Source organism: Triplophysa dalaica, chromosome 16, assembly GCF_015846415.1.
Source record: "Triplophysa dalaica isolate WHDGS20190420 chromosome 16, ASM1584641v1, whole genome shotgun sequence".
NCBI lineage: Eukaryota > Metazoa > Chordata > Actinopteri > Cypriniformes > Nemacheilidae > Triplophysa > Triplophysa dalaica.
In genome coordinates this window covers 20,416,803-20,439,127 of record NC_079557.1, presented here as the reverse complement: position 1 = coordinate 20,439,127, position 22,325 = coordinate 20,416,803, and the positions used below count along the sequence as shown (strand labels likewise).

General features: G+C 38.3%; 2 protein-coding genes across 3 annotated transcripts in view; one reads left to right on the top strand and one right to left on the bottom strand.

Annotated features, from left to right (window-relative positions):
- The window catches only part of neurl1b (neuralized E3 ubiquitin protein ligase 1B), a 32,824-nt gene extending 24,406 nt beyond the window's left edge, over positions 1-8,418 (top strand). For both annotated transcript variants that reach the window (XM_056769633.1, XM_056769634.1), the window contains exons 2-5: positions 2,638-3,204; positions 5,118-5,843; positions 6,422-6,544; positions 7,076-8,418. In XM_056769633.1, the coding sequence (XP_056625611.1) occupies positions 2,638-3,204; positions 5,118-5,843; positions 6,422-6,544; positions 7,076-7,323 (1,664 nt within the window). In that variant the 3' untranslated portion in view covers positions 7,324-8,418. The remainder of the gene's footprint in view (positions 1-2,637; positions 3,205-5,117; positions 5,844-6,421; positions 6,545-7,075) is intronic.
- A 12,543-nt stretch (positions 8,419-20,961) lies between these two features.
- Positions 20,962-21,966, bottom strand: LOC130438149 (trypsin inhibitor ClTI-1-like). Its single transcript, XM_056769958.1, has 4 exons — positions 21,816-21,966; positions 21,666-21,706; positions 21,312-21,421; positions 20,962-21,198 (listed from the first exon to the last, which is right to left on the bottom strand). The coding sequence occupies exons 1-4, from the start codon at positions 21,850-21,852 to the stop codon at positions 21,153-21,155; spliced, it is 234 nt and encodes a 77-aa protein (XP_056625936.1). The 5' UTR covers positions 21,853-21,966; the 3' UTR covers positions 20,962-21,152.
- Between the last annotated feature and the right edge of the window lie 359 nt (positions 21,967-22,325).

Genomic DNA, 22,325 nt, shown 5'->3' with positions numbered 1-22,325 from the left:
GCACAACTTGCATGACTGCAATTAAAACAAGGAGATACGTTTGACAACATATCAAGAGGCATTGAAGGAAGTCTATTTAAATGTTTCTTAAAGAACTTAATGACACAACCAGTTGACTGTATCAGCTTTAGAAAGCTGTGGTGACGAAAAGGCGTGTCATTTTTATTGGATACAGAGTTGGAACAGGTAACACTACATTTTTCAAACACTTCTGAAACATCAATACATTTGTTATGTGTGTCACATGTGTGTTGTGCACATCTCTGACCTGAAGGATGGAAAGTTATGGACGTATGCTTTGAGGCTTTATCGAAATGTCTGTCACAACCAATAATGCTAAACACAGATGTGGGTGGCAATACAGTTATACTGTTATAATATATGAGAGACGTAACTAATATAATCATGGTATAATAGATTTTTATATATATATCTTTTTTAGGGGGTGGGGTTAGATCTATAAATTATATTGTTTACGTTAACATGGATTGTGACGGTGATAGACTCAATTGTTAACCAGATAGAAATTTGGTTTCATAAAGGCCAAATAGAAGCTGACTATTTTATGCAAATTTTATTTTTTATGCTTTTGTGTACAGCATTTGTGGAACTGTAAAGTGTAATTTTTAAGTATGTGTATTTAAAGTTCTAGGAAATTTTAACCATAATATTTAAATGTAATAGTTGTATATACTGTATGTGTGAGTGTAGCAGTGTTGTGGTACTTGGCTATAATTTAATTAGTCATGGAGTTGTTTAATATAATTTATTTAACTGTATAACCTTGAGAGATTTTCTGTTGTTACAGCTTAATTTGGAAGGATAGTGAAGAGAGGAAAGGAAATCTGACAGTGTGAAAGACAGGGAAAAGGTAATTTGGGTCGCCCAAAGCGCTGTAAATGGAATTTGCCCACTTGGCTATTGGCGCCAACAGCTTAAGAGGTTCTTCAAACTGTAAAAGTATTCATTCATATTTGATCTATAAGTGTCATCTCACATCATCTGCTGTTGTTCTTGTAGCTGGTGTGTTTGTTGTTCTCTGCTTCTGTCCAGTGGCTCAGGCTACAGGCAGCAATCATTGTTTGGTAACGTGTGCTGAACAACTGTTGCATGGAGAGAGCTGTGGACTCATGTGTGTGTGTGCTGGAGATAGGAGTCAAGTGACCAGACAGTTGTATTGTCATTAGCCTAATAGGATGGTTCCATCCTATATTTGGAACCCATGAAAAAGCCGGTGGAGTTTATGGCTCTCATCTCTCCTTGAGCCTGTACACAATTCAGCAGAGAGCTCCTTTAATCACAGCCTGTGAAGAGGTGACTGTAGTATTTTATGACTTCTGCCTTACATCTGTTTATGAAAAAGACTCTTAGACTGCAGCCCTGCTTTTGTGGACCGGCCACAAACTCTAATGCAGTTGAGTGCTATGGAAAGTAAAAGGCCAGCATGAATGGAAACTGGTTGAATGTCTCTCACATCCATGTCGGTGTGTCTTTATCTTTCTTAACACGTAAACATTCATTTGTGATGTTATATTTAGGGTATTTTCATTTCAATGAAGCTGATATCAAAATGACAGTACGTACGCCCAGAACATATACCAAATTTCTGACTAAATGAAACAACAGATGCTGCATATGGTTTTTGTGTATTATACCATGGTCTGTTTGAATACTCGATTCTAATTGGCTGGAAGGTTTGCATTAAAACGGTTTAATGCACGGGTAGTTCCAGTCAGTTTTGATCAATGTTTGAAATGAACTGACAAAGATATCTGTCATTTTCACTTTCTGATCAAACATTACACGTTAAACCTCAATAACAGCTTTAACTTGGCAAATGACCATGGTAAAGCTGTGCATTAAAGGATGTTAATGCACGGCTAGCCGTGGATTATCCCTCCTTAATATGTCATTTGCTGTAAATCTCTAGCTTTTCAGATATTAAAGATATTCACATTCCTAATAAAAGAAATATGTGTGTTTATCAAAATGGAAATAAATATTTTTATTATGATCTATTATATAATCCTAAAATAGAAATATAGGCTTCACTTTGCAAATTATAATTTTCTGTTAGGATTTTATTTTTCCAAGGTGCAGCACGTGAGAATCACCCAGTTTGATTATGGCTGTGCTAGATCAGGTTTAGGTTGTTTGCTTGTGAAGTGCTATTTCTGACGCATTCGTCTCTCCTTTCATGCGGTGAAAAAACAGCACAAAAGATTTACTGCTGTTGATGTGGTCTGCTTTGATGCCGGCAGGTCTGTCAACACTGTCAGCATGATATTATTTACTGTTGCTGTTTTTATACTGCTTATTATATAGCGATTCTTGGAATAATGCCTTTTCTGTGCCCTTGAGAGATGAAAATAGTAAAAAAACACGCCCTTTCAAAGAGCATCATGGATGCAAGAAAATCTGGCCTTTGGTACAAAAGAGTTAACACCACATACCTTCTACATTTGAATTCTGTTATACATCATAACATGTCTCTAAGATAATTTTTCTCAGATTTTCAATGTGTTCTTACTTTTTGTCTCATAATAAACGAATTGCGACGTGAATCATATTTGCTGTTTGTATGCATTACAAGGCCGTTTTGATGTTTCTGATGTGCTGTGATGTTTTGCTCAACAGATGCCAGTCGACAGCACCGCCCAGTGGCCAGCAGGCAGTATTGCACTATTACCAACAGTGGAGGGGAGCGCCGCACATCTGCCCCACCGATCAGCATCGATACGCCCCGTTTTCACCCCCACGCCAAGGGAAAGAACATTCGGTTGGACGCCCAACTGCGACGGGCCACGCGGAAGAACAGCTTCTGCAATGGCATCACCTTCAGCCAGCGACCCGTGCGTTTGTACGAGAAGGTGCGTTTGCGCCTGTCGGGAATTCACACGGGCTGGAGCGGGGCTCTTCGCTTCGGTTTCACAAGCCTAGACCCCAGCGAGCTTGCCCTGGTGGACATCCCCAAGTATGCTTGTCCCGACCTGGTGACGCGGCCTGGAAACTGGGCCAAGGCGCTGCCCGAGAGGCTGGCCATGCGGGACAATGTTCTGGCCTTCTGGGCTGACCGCCACGGCCGGGTCTTCTACAGCATCAACGACGGGGAGCCCATTCTCTTCCACTGCGGTCTGAGTGTTGCCTGCCCGCTCTGGGCAATCATTGATATCTATGGAATCACACAGGAGGTTACACTGCTGGGTAAGTCCTCAGATCAGAGATTCCTCAACTGGTCTGGTCACAATATGAAACTTTGCACATTACTTGTTTTATGGTGACCTATTCATCTGTGCAAGGCTATCTACCCTCACTAGTCTACTTGTTGGTTGATGGGCGGTTAGTTGACTTCAATCTAGCATGCATGGCGTCTTTGATCGTGCGTGGAGTACCTTCTTAAGTTTTGTAGGAAGGCCCCAAAGATTTGCATCATCAGCTCCAAGTGATGAGGTCATCTGGCATTTGTTAATCTTACTATGAGAGTCTGGCTTTCCTCTAGATAGCGGTAAAGGTAGATTCATTCTTCAATAGGTATAAACAGTCGTAAGAAGTTGGTTAACCTTGTTCTGTCTGAGAACACCAACTGCTGCTGGGATGGTAACGGAAAGGGGTTGCCATCCAGACAGCGTTTGCAAGCCTGCGAAGACATACCTTAATTGTGGTAAAGTGAAGTGTACTAAACACTCAGGCTTGAATGAAAGAACTAGAAGATAGCCTAAAAAGAGCTCATTTAGCAGCGATTAGATAGTGGCCTCACAGTTTTGTTGGAACTAGATCCAAGGGGCCTTGCGACATATCAAAGAGCAGAATGCCAAAGGAACAGTCATCACGAGCAAGGTGGCACCCTGACCGACTGATTCTACTGAATCTCACACGCTAGATGAACCCCAGTAGCTCAGGCCGAAGAACTATGCCTCCCTCACAATCGTTCGCTCTAAGCTTTTCTACCGCCTTGCTCTTCCCATTACTCAAGGACTTTGTTTACCTTCTGTCTGATGAGATCACTGACCATGTTTGGTCAATGCTGCCGCGTATTTGCAGAGAAAGACTGCCAGCCCTCCAGAACAGTTGACCAGATCCAGACCTATACACATGTTTTGTCTGGGTTGTCAGTCAGGTTGTTTGGATCGTGAGGATGGACGGACAGATTCATTGATTGGTGATGAAAAATTGCTTTTTTGGGAAAAGAAAGCAGCAGAATGATATTCCTTTATTTGCTTTTTCAACGTTGCTGGTAAATTAGGCTAAATGGCTTTAGCATTAGTAAACAAAAATGATAAATTCTGTCTCAAAATAAAAATGTGATTGTCATCATTTATTTTCCTTCATGTGGTTCAAAACCCCTATATGACTATTTCTTCAGTGAAACACTGAAGATGATATTTGGAAAATATGTGGTTTTGTTTTCATACGGTGGAAGTCAAAGGGGTTTTATGTTATTATTTCTTATAAATATCTTCTTTTGTGTTCTGCAAAAGCAAGAAAGTCAAACAGGTTTGGAATTACATTTTTTTTTACATTTTTTAACATACATTTACATTTATGCCTTTGGCCGACGCTTTTATCCAAAGCAACTAACATTGCATTATACTATACATTTATTTCTAATTATGTGAAAATTACAACCTTATTGTAAACTGTTGCCCAATTATAACAATGTGTATCTGATTTCTTTTCATGAGTATTGTGTAGTTGTGTTTGTGGTGTAAACTGAAACACCTCTTTAGGAAGAATTTATGGAGGTTGCGCATGCGCAAAGTTTATTGAGTCACACCACAAAAGATTAATAAAATATGAATAACTGATAAAACCCCATTTCCTCTGAGCGTCTAGTTCCTTTATGCATTTGTGTTGTGTATTAGAATTAGGGATGCTAGTACTTGAACCCGAGGGAGCATTTAAAGCAAGTATTGTGTAAATATGCTCTCCGGACATCACTTTTGGTCACTACAACAGAAGTTTTGTTGTTTACACTCTTATCCAAAAAACAGATCTGCATCACAAATTAGATTTGGGATGTGTTTGTGAAGGCACCCTTCCATGGATTTTTGTTATTAGAGCAGAATAGCGTGCTTCATTTGTTTATCACAGTCACTGACCTCTCTTTTTCCTCTCAGAGAGCACGTTTGCTGAGAGCGTGGCCACGGGGTGTCTGAGTACCGCTCGACTCAGTGCCTATCTTCCCCAGAGCAACCACGACTCGGCCAATTACAGCAACAACCAGCTTGAGACCAACCAGGCCGCCGCCGCCAAGTTCGCCACATTGCAACTCAGCAGCTACAACCAGCTCAACCCATGCTGCTCTGCCTCTTCTACTGCCTCATCATCCAACGCCTCCACCACCCAGAGAGCAGCCAGAGGGCTGTCCTCACCCCTCGATACAGACCTGCATTTTCATCCTGTCCGAGGTCCGGACGTCGTGCTCTCCAACGACCGCACGGTGGCTTGCACGCACTTTCTGGACAGCAGCAGGACGTTGATGTTTAGCGACAGGCCTGTCCGTATGGGCGAGACGCTGTACGTGGAGGTGGGCCATCTCGGCTTGCCGTACTTTGGGGCACTTCTGTTCGGTATGACCTCGTGCGATCCGGGCACCCTCAATGCTGGCGAGCTTCCAGCCGACCCGGAAGTGCTTCTGGACCGTAAGGAGTACTGGGTGGTGTACAGGGGCTTTCCCGTTCCGACAGCGGGCGACGTGCTCAGCTTTACCCTTCTGGCCAACGGCGAGGTACATCACGGGGTTAACGGAGGGGCACGTGGCCGTCTATTGTGCGTGGACTCCTCTCAGGTTCTGTGGGCTTTCTTCACGCTGCATGGGGCCGTGAACCGACTCAGGATATTAGGTAAAAAACAAACGATTATAATTCAGTGTTATTGTGTGGTTAAAGTGTGTAAAATTGTTTGAAGTTATAGTTTAGTCTCCAAAGTTTGTCCACCTATTTAATTTTAGTGTATGTTTTGTTAAATCATATATCAAGGAACTTTAGGAATGTAATCAGGTCATCAAAATTTGCATTGTTGCAAAGAAGATTACAAAAAAAAGAAACATTGTAGGACAAATAAAAATAACACAAATATAGAAAAATGGCATGGATTGTATTAGCATAATAACTGAGTGAAATGTATTTAAGTGTCTTATTAGTCGGACCGTCAGACAATTTATGGAATTATTCAAATAGAACGACCCAAATGTGTATGAGACGAAGAAAATGAATGAATGTGTCATTTGAGGCGTATGCTCTTTATCAAAAGTAGCCTGATATTTTGGAATGTAGTCAGCTATGACATATTAAAAAAAATCAGATAATAAAAATGTTCAGTTGTACTTCAAGATCTTCAGTTGGGTATCAGTGATAAATATAATGTGATTTGAAAGTTATACAGGTCGATGAATAATGTTTTTATTGTCTGTGTCCAAAAGGAACAATTCAGTCCAGCCCATCCAGCTGCTCATCGGCATCTCAGGGATCAACACCTGATGACAGCGACTCTGACCTGGCCTTCAGTGTCAACAGATCCTCATCGGCGTCTGAATCTTCTCTAGGTGAGTCTTATAAAGCGCACGCTATGTTCCATCAGCAGAATATCAAATACTGATATTGTGTCTGGCAGAAGCAGCTCTTAAAGGAACACTGCACCCAAATATCGACTCATACACTCCCTTAAACTCCCTCATACCTTGAAGGATCTCTAAACCATAATTTTTTTTAAAAAAAAATACATATTTATGAATTTTCCAGTATTGCTTAAAGACAGGGTGTCCTGATTTCTCATAGTTGTTGTTGATGTTCATATCACCAAAACAGACACACCCATCTGACGCTTTCGTCAGCGCTCGGCTCGACTAATGTCCATCCTGTGCACTGTGCACCTTAATGCTGATTGGCTACAAGGTTGTTTTGGTATTTGGCCCGACTTTGTCTAAACAAGCATAATTTGGAAATCGGACACCCCGCCTTTAAATATTGACAATTTTTTATTTCATTTTTAATGGAGTTGTACTATGATGATATATGTTTTTTTTTATTAAGAATCATTAAGATTGTGTGATAATGTTGGTTGTGTGTCTTTTCAGTGACGGCCCCCAGCTCTCCTCTCAGTCCACCGGTCTCACCGACCCTCTCCTCATCAGACGCACCCCAGAGCAACAAGATCAATGAGTGTACCGTGTGCTTTGATCATGAGGTGGATACCGTCATCTACACGTGTGGACACATGTGTCTGTGTAATGACTGCGGGCTGAGGCTCAAGAGACAGATTAATGCTTGCTGCCCCATCTGTCGCAGACCCATAAAGGACGTCATCAAAACGTACAGGCCATGAAAGGACTATATTGTGCAAACTTGTATTTAAGAACTTGCGTATATAGCTTGGATTTGTGTAGCATCAAGCTCTTTCCGTAATTCTCTCACCTCATATTCAAACACGGATAATCTAAATTGATAGACTAAAGGTTAAATGAAGACATGACTGATGGGAAAAGATTCAATATTTTAGTGCCTTTTGTAGTGTTCCTAAAGCAGCACTTAATGAATTAGACAATCATATCTGGAATGTTTTGTATGGGTGTGAATTAAGAAATTAAAGTTATTCTCAGAGGGAAAGATGTGTAACAGTAATAAACAGGGCTACAAATGGGATTTTATATATTATATTAAAGAAATATGTATTGTCTGACCTTCTAATTGCTGTGTATATTTGTATTATGACTGTTGGCTTTGATCATTCATTGCACTTATCAGCACAAAATAGAGATTCCTTCTCAGAATTGTATGAGGAGGACTACGTTTAACATAAAGAACAAAAAAAAATCTTTTCTGTATAATAGAGTGGTGTGGTATTTTAACTTCCTTTTTATTCTTTATTTTGTCTCTGAAAAAATTGTCAAACAATGGCATTTTCTAGTAAACATTTAGTCCGATGAACCGCAAAAAAAAGAGCTAAATCACAGAAAAAAATTGTACCTGAAGAAACGGAACACATGACAAAACATTCTCATCATTGTGAAGAGTGAAACATTGTAACTATCAACTTCCAGCATTAGCTCACCTGAAAAGGGGACTGAAAAGAAGACCTACAGTGTATCGGCTGATCAGGAGCATCTTCAGATGGAGGTCACTGCAGGCATGACATGCTCACAGACATGGCACAAAACTCCTCGACTGTTGTGATGAAAGGAATTGTCAGAATCATGTTTCCATTTGAGATCTGGACCACACACTTATTGCAAACTGATTTTTTTCCGTAACTTTTTTCTTCACCAAGATCTTCCCTTTATTCCTTATAGATTGCAACACACGCAATTTATAGTGTCAAAATGTCATCAGTCATATAGTATAGCTGACAAACCTAAATTAGAGCCTCAACTAAAGACCCAAAGGCTGGCAACAATCCAGTGTTTTAAACCAGGAATTGCATGTACTGTCTCCAGTTATAACCCGCTTGTGATTTTTTAAACCTTTGTGTCTTTAAAACAGCAGTTGCTAAAAACGTTCTAAAAGCCACTACTTCCTTTGGCGGGGACGTTAGACGTCATTACCCATATAAGGCTCACAAATATTGCAACATGGGCACAAATGTCTAAAATCATTGTTGGGGATTCATTCACGGAGTAATTACTTACGAGAGAACATGTTTTTAACAACGCTTTAGAAAGTTGAAGGCTTTGTCGTGGTGACGTATCGAGCAACCATGGTGTAGTCTGTTTATAGCCTTGTGTTAGCTTTTTACTGCTGCCGATTGTATTTAGGCTTAAAAAAATAGTAAATATTGTATTAATCTATAGATTATCTTCATTGAAACATATAAACATCATGAACATTTTCTAATCACAGATCTTACTTTTTGGGATCTTCCAAAAGTCTATGGGAAAAATCCAGAGTTTCAGTTGACAACCAGCAGTACATATGTTCTTTAACCACACCTGCATGTGCTTTATGGTACTATTGCAAATGTATGTGTATCATGATTAAAGGCTCAAGGGTGTAAATTTAAGCAGTTTGCAGTCAACTGTGCACTCATTAGCAGTTACAGGGAGTGACATGACTGACAACTAGTCATGGTCCAGTACGCTTCCTTCAACAGATCAGGGCTTCTTCGGAAATGCGATGAATGTCTGCTTTCATGTCTTGTTCTTGGGCACCAGAGGCCGACAGACCCAGCTCTGGCACATATTCAGCTATACAAGTCCTCTCCACAACAATATTTTAGATATTACAAATACTTTATAACCCAACACGGTTATGATTAATTATTCTACCCATTTATTCATTTTTAACAAAGTCCGTTAGCTGTAACAAGGAGAGACATAGCAACACACTTGAGGGTAAGTCTTTTAATGCATTTACATGTTTCAGCCCGTACGCATTAATAGAGGCTTGTAAGCATAGAGCCTACTAGGTAATTGATATGTCATTATCATTTTGCTTCCGTTAGATGTCACTAAATAACAATTAGTGGAATGTAGATTTTCTTAAAAATCCAAGTACATTTTTAAGCATGAATATTTTTTGACTGGTCAACAAAATAAATGCGTATGTTTAGTTGTGACCAACTATAATATGGTGAATTTTTTTTTGTTCTTGCCACTGTATATTACAAATAAACTACCAAAAAGGCACTTAAATGATATTTTTCATTTAGTTACAAATATAATTGTGTGAAATGAAACCGGTTTGCAGAAAATGTGCCAACACTGATCTTGCAGATGCGCTGGTTGATATGACAATGTTTATATAGAGGTTACATATTCAGAGTATACATGACATCCAGTTAAAGACGGAGTGTGTCACTATGAATTATGTCTCTTTACAACATTCGCCTTCATTTAGGATTTGGATTTTAGCTTCTGATTTTCTAATAATGAAGAAAAAAAAACATTAAATCTAAAGCATTTGGACAAGTCAAAACGAAACATTTTGTGACATTTATATTTTAAAGGCATGAAGTGTGGCAAAACTTACTTTATAGGACCACAAATCATACATTCATTTCCATATGTGATTCCATCAGTTCCACACACAGGGTTGTTGTTCATTGGGCAGACATCATAGGGGTAGTCGGAGCAATTTGGCTGGAAGCAAAAAAGGAACACATTTGCTAATAAAGCAGGAGAGGGAAAACTGATCTCAGAACAGCAATTCTGTTCATTTACTTACTGCTCTTGCTCCTTCTGATATGGCCACTGTTGGAATCATAATAAACCAAGTGAATATTCATGTTATGACTGGCAAGAGTTGACAACTGTAGAAATATTGCAGTTTATTGGGCCAATTAATTCTGTACAGCATGTTTTTACTAGCAGAGGGCACCACAATCATGTTTTTCACTCATGAAGTCATTCCCATCTGGTTTATCATGTCCTCAAAACAAAGATTTAAAATAATGTACTGTATTTTTTTATAATGCACCAAAACCACGTACAGTTGTCAAGTATTTACACTTAAACAAAAATGTATGAAGGTCATTGCATTAGAACATATTCACAAGTGGCGATTAAACACTGCTGATGGAGTTTATTTGCAATGGATGTTTTGAAAGGATCCCCCCCATCTTTACATGATGGTGTTTTGAAGCAAGGTATAGCTGGTTTGAGCTGGTCTCAAACAAATTGCTCCTAGATAAGAGGCCGTTTCAATAAAACCAACTCTAGGTTAAATCTTGAACTCAGAGTTGATTTACTTAGAAATGAGTTTTCTGTTACAGAACAGCTGATTTGGGTTTAATTTAGTCTAGGTGGGCCTTCCCTGGGTTAAGTCTGTGCGCCACGACTATAAAAAGCCATCAATGGAGCTCTGATATTACGAGTCACCATGGCAGCAGCACCAAAGACCAACATCACACCAGAAAGCACGTTCCGCACTGCATACAGTGGATTTACTGATGTGCTGAAAAGGACTTGATACATTTTTCTTTTTATATCTAGGACACCTGGGGCGGAGGAGATCGAAATAAACTGAGTTTAACAAAGAAATTCTACAGACGACCAGGTTAGGTTCACAGAGTAAGTTACTAACTCTGAGTACAAAGCTACCTCTCCTTTAGAAACCTTGTTACCCTGCTTTCTAGGATTTGACATTCTGAAACGGAAAAACCAGAGCTTCCCTCATTTCAGGGTTAATATACTCACATTTCACTAAACCTTTCTGAAACGTGCCCCAGCTCATAACTATGGAGGACCAGGAGAGTCATGTGTAAAGTAATAAAGCATTTCATTGTTTAATAACTAATTCTTCAATAAAAATAGGCATTAATCCATTTATTTCTAATTTCATTTTTTAATGGGCAATAAAAAGTGTGATTGTAAAAATAATTATTAAATTAAATATTAATCCATCAATAAATACTTCAATTTAAAAAGGGACTTTTGAAAATCAACATAAAACACGAAATAAATACACCATTTTAAAGCGCATTAATGAATTCCTTTATAAATAGTGGAATTTCAAAATCTATTTCAAAATGCGATTTAAAAAGAGGAATAAATAATTGGATTTACAAATTAAACTAGAAATAAAAGTTTTAATCCGTCATTTAAACGACTATTTCTTTTAGCATTTGCATTTCCATTTCCCCTCTGCATTTCCTTATCCGATTTGCCAAATCATTTAGCTTTTCCATTTAGCCTCTCTATTTACCATTTCCGTGACACTCTGGGGCCTTGCATGCTAAAACGAGGTAAAACAATGCAAATTAGCCGCGGTGAGACAGATGTAACAAGCTCTCTGATTGGCTAGTTCAGTTTACGTCATGTTCAGGGGTGTGTCAGATGAGCAATGGAGAAGAGAGGATAGTCTGTTGTTCACTACACGTGTAACCAGCGCGTTATCAGCGCCTGCTTATTCTCTAACACAAATCATAGAAAATGAAACTTATTGTTAGAACAGGTTAAACATTCATACTGCCCGTGGAAGCAGCAGTGCTGCGCTCATTTTGGCGCCGAGTCTATTTATGATGCGATGCTTACATGGAGTCAACGTGACATAAGTTACGGTGCTTATGGCCCAAATGCTTATAGATTCACGCGAAATGTAACAGTTTTACCATTAAAGCATGTAACTGATGTCAGCTGTGTTTTAATCCGCCAATATCTACTCTTTATGAAACCGCAAACACACACCATGGTGTGTATTATATGCATATAGTAGATGCAGTGCCGGTGTTACAAATTTTCTGTTACCCGTGATATTTTGTGACCGCAGTAGGCGCTGTTGTCACTGTCGACAATTCTCTACGCAAAGAGCGTAAATTCAGGCGAGGATGCGCTTTTGCTCGTGCGCAGCTTTTTAATCTTGGGCAATAACGCGATTTGTTCTCGTGCACGTTACTGTCAGCGGGCTTTTCGGAAAGTCTGTTAAGAGTGATGACGTGACGTGAGTGCCTGAACACGCAGCTTGAACTGTACAAAGCAGGATCATTTAATTCCTCTACTGATTGCGTTTGGCATTATTGTGATTGGCATGGTAGTTGTTTTATAGCCAACATGTAGGTGTGTGTGTGTATGTATATATATATATATATATATATATATATATATATATATATATATATATATATACATATATAAAAAGTGAATACACACACACACACATATATATATATATATGTGTGTGAGTGAGTGCGTATTACCCTTTAGCCAAATAATAGAACAGCAATCACGACAATCTAAACGTTGTCCATTTAAGAAACATTTAGCTGTGATGAGAACAGTGACTGTGGTACAGCAGGTCACCATATATTACAATGCTTACTAACGGCCTAAAATAATCCGTTACCTTCCCCTGTTTTACACAGAATAGCCTTATTGTTCTTCATATTCACTCTTTTGAAATGTAATGCCTTCTGTGTCTTATCCTGAAGAGAATTTAGCTGTGATGAGAATAGTGACTGTAGTACAGCAGGTAACCATATCTCACGATGCACAGTAAAGGCCTAAAAAAATCTGTTACCTTCCCCTGTTTTACAATATATGGGTTAACTTTCTGAAATGAGTGACAAAACATATTGACCATAAGAAATAGTCTTTTAAATGACGGATTAAAACTTTTATTTCTAGTTTAATTTGTAAATCCAATTATTTATTCCTCTTTTTAAATCGCATTTTGAAATAGATTTTGAAATTCCACTATTTATAAAGGAATTCATTAATGCGCTTTAAAATGGTGTATTTATTTCGTGTTTTATGTTGATTTTTAAAAGTCCCTTTTTAAATTGAAGTATTTATTGATGGATTAATATTTAATTTAATAATTATTTTTACAATCACGCTTTTTATTGCCCATTAAAAAATGAAATTATAAATAAATGGATTAATGCCTATTTTTATTGAAGAATTAGTTATTAAACAATGAAATGCTTTATTACTTTACACATGACTCTCCTGGTCCTCCATACATAACCAGCTACCTTGCTTCAAAAAAAACCATAACAAGCAGTCAACCATTCTCTTCAATTAGAGTCATTCATTACTGGAACATCTTGCCAATTGAAATAACATTATTCTCAAACTACTTAACATTCAAAAGGGAATTTGAAAATATGGTTAAAAGTAAACCAAACAAGTAATCATGTGTGCTGATTTCCATTATTTGGGTTTTAGTTTTCCTTCTGTGCGTTTCATGTGAATGTTTTTGTATGGATTGTTATCATCATATTTGTTTGTACGATTACAGACTCCATTTTAACTCTGGGATGGCCTGTAAAATCTGGCAAGGGGCAACAGATGATAATCACCCCACCGGCTAACTCTGACTTATTTATAGTATTGTACCGTTGATCAATACTGTCCCTTATAAATAAAATGAAAACATACGCTGGTTCTTTCAACAAGGTGTGAATTCAACCTGATCCTTAATGTTGCAGAGAATAAATGTATATCAACGTTACTAACAAAACCCTTATACTCACCCAGAACACAGAAAAGGAGAACGGACGCTCCTGCAAACATTGTTCCAACCTGCGACACAAGTCAGAGGATGTGATATGACTGAACAAAGCAATGGCTTCTGGACTATTTAAAGATAAAGAGTCTCATTCAATGATAATAATAGCAGAGATTATTTGTAGCCTATTTATACACCCATTTAAACAACACGCCTAATTCACAACACGTGCGTAAGCGCATGAATTTCCTAATTAGTGAATTTGGAGTATTCTAAATGAGCGGTCGCGTGCACAGTCGCTTGCATAAAACACACCCAGTGCATCTCCATATTAGGGCTTCCGCCTTACCTTTCCTTTACCACCTGTCGTCACAAGGCTTGTTCGACTTGATGCGGCGGCCTGAGATCCGACAGGTGGATGACATGAAAGTATGCGGCGCCGCGTCATGTCGAGCAAGCCGATACTCCAGAGCCAGGCAACCCCGTGTGACTCAGTCTACAGACACGCTTTCGTAATTTAAGTGCGCAGTCCTCAAAATCAGTTCATAAAACACATTTTAAAGACACGCAGTTAGTTAACAGAGTTCTCGTTAGCCGGCTCTTAAAGCGCTGTTATTCAGAGAAACCTCGCAGCTCGATCTATAGTCTAACGCAGTCTTCTAACTCTTTCAGTGTAGCATATATTATCAAAGAAATCGAAATTAAATAAGCATCTGAGCGTAATTATATACATATATATATATATATATATATATATATATATATATATATATATATATATATATATATGTCATCCATGTCATCCATATATATATATATATATACGCATTTGACAGACGCTTTTATCCAAAGCGACTTACATTACACTTTATACATTTGTATCAGAATAGGCTACGTTCACTCTTGGATCATGGCCTGGACATACTAGCCCCATGCTCTAACCACTGAGCCTATGGCGTTATTTTAATGTCAAATAACTCGCGCGCGCGAAGAATCCCAGATCGCTCACGCTTAGTAGCGTTTGCGCGTGTAGTCAATACAATGCGCCAGCGATCTGCTTTGATTCTGGGGTTTGTTATTTCTCCTCGCAAGTGTTGATTTACAATCTTGGTTTTCGTGTTCAAGTTAGAGATTCGGCCCAAGTTAGAGATTCGGCCCATCCAGGGTGTATCCTGCCTTGATGCCCGATGACTCCTGAGATAGGCGCAGGCTCCCCGTGACCCGAGGTAGTTCGGATAAGCGGTAGAAAATGGATGGATGGATGGAAGTTAGAGATTCGCGATTTCTACAGGTTCACATTTTACGTAGTTTTGTCCAATTTCTAGCGCAATTGTCACGTCTCTGAGGATACCATTTGAACCCCTTTATGTCTTTTAGAGGATAACGTTACCTTAGAGTTTAAATTTTAGATAAGTGCACAAATGTGATATTACCATATTTTGAAACACAGAGAGCATTGATTGTCCTATGAGACTCCATCAGTTCCTCACACAGGATTATATATCATCCTGCAGAAGAGCATTCGGTAAGCAGTGCAGTTAGGCTGTTGACAGATACAAACATTCAGTAATATGAAGTCTCATCAGGTGGTTAAATGATTTATATCGCCCTGTACACTACTCGCTGGAATGCTCAACTGGATTGATAGCTGCTCTTGCCATGGCTGTGTAGAGAAATGTAGTCAAACTGTCACTTGTTTACACAATACTTTATATGAAGCGCTTACAAAAAAAGGTGTTTACAAGATGTAAAAACAATTGTGGGGAAATGAACATTTAGGCATTTGGCAGATGCTTTAATCCAAAGCGGTTTATGTCGCATTATCCTGTGCATTTATACATAGGTACATGCAATCCCCTGGGATCAAACCCACAACCTTGCATTGTTAAAGCATTGATCTCACCACTGAGCTACAGCAAAGCTACTTTGCCTCAGATATGTAAAGTAAAAGTGGGTGTTTCAAAAAGAATATAGATCTATCTCCTACACGTAAATTTATGTGTATAATTATATGATGTTAGTTTAAGGGTCTGGAGTGTAAACTTGTTAATATTCATTTGAATAAAACAGCCTAACTACAATGGTTCTTTATTTATTCTCAATATATATGTTAACATTTATGGTATCATTACAAATTTTTGTGAATGCCATCATTTTCTCTCTTTCATAATTTTCTTCTTTTTTGGTCAATTTGATACCAGTCATCTTTCATGCTAATTGAATAATGTCTCAGTAAAGTCTGTTCACTCCCTTAACAATTTGATGCCACTGTATCTTTGTCGAAAATCTTTTTTAAGTAAAGAGGTTTAGAGTTTTGACAAAAAACACACAATAAATGCATATTGTCTTAAATTGTGACTTTAATTTAGATCAGATTAATTCTATTGTTCTTTCCATTGTATATTACAGTTCACATTATGCCGTGAACAGTACTCATAAACTACTAAAATGTTGTGTGGTCTCATTTCTTCAATATAATATCTTTTCATTTTTATTTACAGGCACAAATACAATTGTGTGAAAGGTAAACAGAGTTTGAAAAAAAATGTACCAACACTGATCTTGCAGATGCTCTGGGTAATGTGACAATTTTATTTAGAGGTTACATATTCAGAGTAGGCTATACATAAATGTGTCTCCATGAATTAGTCTCTTGTGATGTCTGATTCAACATTCGCCTACAATCATGATTCGGATTTTAGTTTTTGATTCCCTAATAATGAAGAAAAACAAACAAAAAACAAATAACATTAAAGCATTTGGCAAAATAAAAAGGGACAGATCATGTGACCCATGATCAAAATTTACTTTATTTAAAACATTAATATTTAAATATATTTTAAAGGCAGGAAGTGTGGCAAAACTTACTTGATAGCACCACACATCATACATTCATTTCCATATGTGATTCCATCAGTTCCACACAAAGGGGTGTAGTTCATTGGGCAGACATCATAGGGGTACTTTGAGCAATTTGGCTGGAAGCAAAAACATATAATAATAACACATTTGCTATTTAAAGCAGGAGCGGGAAAATCTGATCTCAGAACAGCAATTCTGTTCATTTACTTACCGCTCTTGCTCCTTCTGATATGGCCACTGTTGGAGTAAAAAAAAGTGAATTTCAAAATATTGCAGTTTAATGAGTTAATAAATGCTGTACTGCAATTTCACCAGCAGAGGGCACAAGAATCATTTTTTTCACTTATGAAAGAGTCATTCCTATCTGGTTTATTATGTCCTCAATACAATAATGTACAATACAACAAATTCCAATAATGTACTTTCATTTTTTTATAATCTACTAAAATCTAAAATCAAACAACAGTATTTCATGTTGTTGTCTAAAGTATTAGTTAAAATGTATGAAGGTCATTCAATTAGAATATTAAACAAGTGGCAATTAAACACTGAAGGATTTTACTGGTCCATCTTAACATTCATCTGCAATTTTATTACTTAAACTCTGTTTTCCTCGAAATCAATGCTGTCTTATAAGCCTTCTGAAATACAATCTTTGTTACAGGATATCCATATCACTTTCATACGGTCTAACTTTAGCGGATATGGAATAGAGACTATAAAAACAAGTCAATGGTAAGTAAGTTCACCTTATTGAAAAAACCCCAGCACATGCTGGTTAGGTATATGTTTTGAAGTAAGATAACTGGTTTAAGATGGTCATGTACTGGTCCTAAGATGGTCCCAAGCACCTGCTTCCTAGATCAGGACCAGCTTAAACCAGCTCATGACAAGTTTAGGACCAGAAAATGACCTGCTTAAACCAGCTCAAACCAGCTACCTTGCTTTAAAACAAACCTAAGCAGCTGATCCTCAATGTTACAGAGAATCAATGTATATCAACGTTACTTACAAAATCCTTATACTCACCAAGAACACAGAAGAGGAGAACGGCAGCTCGTGCAAACATTGTTCCAACCTGCGACACAAGTCAGCTGATGTGATATGACTGAACCACGCACTGGCTTCCGGACAATTTATTGACTGGTCCCTCCCAGTGTTTCATCACCTCATACACACCTAGAGAGTCCCTATTTACCGAGCTCTTTATTTCAAAGATTTGCGTAAGTGTGCGTACATATGTGTTATGTTTAATGGATCACTTCCGTTGTTGTGTTTCTCATGTCTCTTTGACAAATATGAAAAATGAAAGGGTCGCCATGTTTGTTTCAGTTGCAGTTATTTACAGTATTTAAGTGAAAGAATGTGTGATCCTATGACTGACTTACTGATCTTATGTGCGCTGGATCCATGCATGCTTTGATGGATTATTCCTTTGATTTGTCTTATAAAGCACAAAGTTCAGAGTACAACATCATAAATCATGATTCGACTTATTTGATTACTAAGGTGTGGTGAGCAAAATTAAAAATATATTAGTAAATGAAATTTAATCAAGAAAGTTTGGGAAGAGGATGATCATGTAATCCATCCAATATCCATTCTCCTAATTCAAGAGGGGGTCCATCTATCTGCCCCTCAACACCCCCTCACCATGGTCTCACTCATGGCTGGCTCATACAGTATCAAAGTTGAGGAGAGGGAGCACTCTGGGTTTGGGCTAAATTACAGAGACGTCCTCTCAGACAGCATGGATCCAAGCTGGATGGGTTCAACAATCTTCTTCTGTGGATTCATTGACACCAGGCCATTCCAAGACATTTAAATGTTTCCCCTTAAAGTCCAAGTGAAATTCAAAATGACCATTCTTATTTTTTCATGAAATATTGCAGCGTTTGCATCATCATCAATGTGGGTAATTTTTTTTTTTTAATTCATTCATGTACCCTCTTCAGTTAAAATCTGAAAATGCACTTCCGCCCTGAAATGACTATCCAGGCCGGAGCATACGTGAGATCATGTGGTACTTAGAGTGCACCTTTGTAGTCTTTATTTAACTAGTTATGTGATTTATAAAGGTGTTAATGGTTTGAGGTGTTAAAGCCCCGGTCACATTGCAGTTTGAGTGCGCAAATATTTGTCTTGTACACCTGCAAATATAAGCGGATATAAGGAAACTACTGCAAGAATGGAGAAGGGTCACGCCTTGATGAGAGAAAGGTCACGCCGTGAATCCATCCATGTCTTCACCTGATGCGAATTTGCAGATCAGAGTTAATCGAACGTGAACTATTTTGCAGTAGAAGCTGGCGTTTCCGGTCTGTCGCATTTGCATGCAGATGAATGGAAGTTAACGGAGCAAAAAGAAAGGTGTGACCGTACCTTTAATCTCCCTAATTAAAACATTAACAAACTTATGATTTGAGTCAGATGTTTTACATAGGAAGAAATCTAAAACATTCCGGGAGGGAGGGGAGGCCCGAGGACCGGGGTTGGGAACACCTGGATTATCGAATGGCTCATAGTTCTCCGACGCCCCGACAAAGTGATAGAGCAAGACCCAAGCCTTTTATGATCAAACTTTATTAGGGGGAGTCCGGGCAGGCTTACTGGTAGACTTGGGAGGGGTGGGCTCGAGAGTGGGAAAACATGTAAGGGCAGAGAGGTAAAGCCCTTTAGGGTCTGGGCAAGGCCAAAGAAACCAGCTGAGGCAGGATGGGTCTAGGGATGACAGGGGGCACAGGACGTTGAATGAAAAACACGTGGGGCAGGGCCTTGAGAGGGACCAGGGCTGAAATCCTTATCTGTATATGCACAATTAAAGCTTGTATTCTGATACTGAAAAAAAATGCCAAGGGGGTGAATACTTTTGCAAGTCAACACATGTTCACCTGTTGTATCCATTGTCTCATGGTATGTTGTGTACCTTTTCTAAGTTTTACAAGGAGTCTCGTCTTTTAAGATTACTCAAAGCACCACTTATTCGTTATGTTTAAATGATTGAACAGTGATATGATCCTCAGATACAACATTTTCCATCTACTATGTATAAAGTATTCTTGCTTTATAGTCATATCAGGCTTTATTCGAAGTCTTTGTGGTTGTTTATAATCACAATGAGCTTGTTTTGTAGATCACACAGATAGTGGTTGATTTTCTGCTATGCTCAGATTCGATATGACATCATTTTGCTGGAAAACGATTGGTCCGATCAGTGGGAGTAATTCTGTGTTTTGACTGTCTATCTTGTGTTTCACTGTTTACTGGAAGTGTTCTGGCTATTTGAACATTATGGTGCGATTAAAGATTAGCAAAGCACAGCAAACAGCCGACATTTGAAGAAAACAGCACTGCAAAACATCTCAAATGTGGATTCTTGTGATTTTTGTGAAGACAGCACATTCTAAACACTGAGATTCAAACAGATACAGACTGTACATGTTCCTAAGAAAGATCACGATATGTACATGTATGGTGTGATCCTTAAACTTATCACAGGACGTCTTGTCACACCACTTCTTCCTTTTAACGAAGTTCGCTATTAAAATGACATCCACAATGTTTACATAACCTAAAACCATATTCTCAATGTAATTTGCTTCATAAACAAGTACACTATATGAACAGAAGTTATTGCCATGCCCTCTTATGAACAGGTTTGATTAAATTAGCCATTTCCGTAGCACAAATCTTAATGCCACTATGTATTAAGTTTTAGTGCTTCTATTTTAAAGTTTTAACAGTTTAGGCAGGCCCTGTGGTTAATAAAGAAACTAATGATTGGGACTATAGTGTCTAGGAACTTGACTGGTCTGCATTAAGCCCAGAGTTAAACCTTGAGGGGCACAGTCAATTCAGAACAGAAAAAAAGACACTTCCAGAACTTTTGCATTAAATGTGAACACAAAACTCTTTAATATGGTGTTGTACATAAATGATGAAATAATTTTCTTTTTTTGGGGGGGAAACCTTTTTCAAACTTAATGCCCAGTTTAAAATGTACACAAAATGTATACATCAGGCCCCATTTAAAGACTATTGTCAACTTGCTTAAGCAATAATACAATTTAAAAGAGACTTCAAGCTAGTATGCACTTCTTACTGGATTAAAATGGGTTACGTTGACCGATATCACCACTGCCCCATATCTAGTTCATCCCCCACACAAACTCAAAGGACTTTTACCCCACACTTTCCAAATAAAGAAACCAGAGAGGAATGACTCATATAAGGCTTTATTTAAGGATTAGATCCATGTTTTAAAAACAAAACATGACAGACATACAATGTCAAAATCAAACAAACACTTGTTAATATTAAAACCAATTATTTTGTTTTAAAAACAAAAACCGAGATAAATGTGCCACCCTCTCATGCCACGTCCCGGAGAGAAACAGGTGGACTTTTGTCTCAGCATTCACCCTTCCTCGAGATCAATATGTTGACCTTTAGTTCCCTATGAAAACACAGAGGAATAACAAAATGATTCAGTCTGTATTTATTCTACTGCTCACACAGTCAGCCGCATGACATTTAAGATACATTGCATTCCCATTTTACAGAACTTACACGTTATCAAGACACAATGAGCATTCATTGGAATATGTGTTTCCATCGGTTCCACACACAGGGTTGTATTCTCGTGTGCACATGGGGAGGTTGTAAAGAGAGCAGTTAGGCTGTAAACAGATGCACACATACAAATAACTGAGACATAACCATAAAGACTCAGATGGGTGATACTACATAAAGCAGATTTATTATTTTAAAAGTGTAGGTTTTTGAAGGTTGATCATCATTCGTTTAGTCATTTTTTAAACTACATATCATGATTAGACTGTGGCTATTGTGGTGAGGTCATAGTAAACTTGTAGTTAACATGAAAAAAAAAAAAAACACAGTAGAAAATGATCATCCACCAACCTCTTGAGATCCATCACGGATGACAGCGGCGGATGCCAAAGCTAGAAACATACAAGTGTATGTAATAGTTTTAACATATCAAATAACTGTATCCTACTGTATACAAATGATTTCGAGAAGTATCAGACTACAACGTTAGCTCAAACTCACCTGCCAAGCAAAATAACAGAACAATCCGTCCCAGCATGATGTCTGACTGTAGCGATGGTCTCACTGCGTGATAAATGAATGTCTTTCACGTGCGTGCAGGTCTTTTATCTCGCTTTTGTCCCCTCCCACACAGTGTTTTCAAATCTACACAGAGCTAATTCATGCAGCGCTGCGCAAACCAATCGGAGAATGACATCACGAAACGTTGCTAGCTACCGTGAATGCCGTTCTTTAGAATAACTCTCGCGGAACTGTGATGTCATACGCGTGTAGTGTGCGCAGTCATACGCGTGTAGTGTGCGCAGTCATACGCGTGTTAGTGTGCGCAGCTCCGCATAAAGTCGAAATCACCAGTTTGGTTCATGATTATTAATTATGTACAGTGACGTTTCCATGTGACGATTCAGTGTTTGGTTGACATAGAGATGTAAATAAATGGGTGGTTATCAGATGGTGAACGTGAATGAAGGAATTTGACTTAGTTTAATAATCATTAAGATAAAATGATGC

Excerpts from the sequence above, each read along its gene's own strand:
- LOC130438149 (XM_056769958.1), bottom strand. The coding sequence starts at position 21,852 with ATGCTGGGACGGATTGTTCTGTTATTTTGCTTGGCAG. Across the intron at positions 21,707-21,815 it reads TCTGTTATTTTGCTTGGCAG|CTTTGGCATCCGCCGCTGTC; the intron begins GTGAGTTTGAGC and ends GTATGTTTCTAG. Across the intron at positions 21,422-21,665 it reads TCCGTGATGGATCTCAAGAG|CCTAACTGCTCTCTTTACAA; the intron begins GTTGGTGGATGA and ends ATCTGTTTACAG.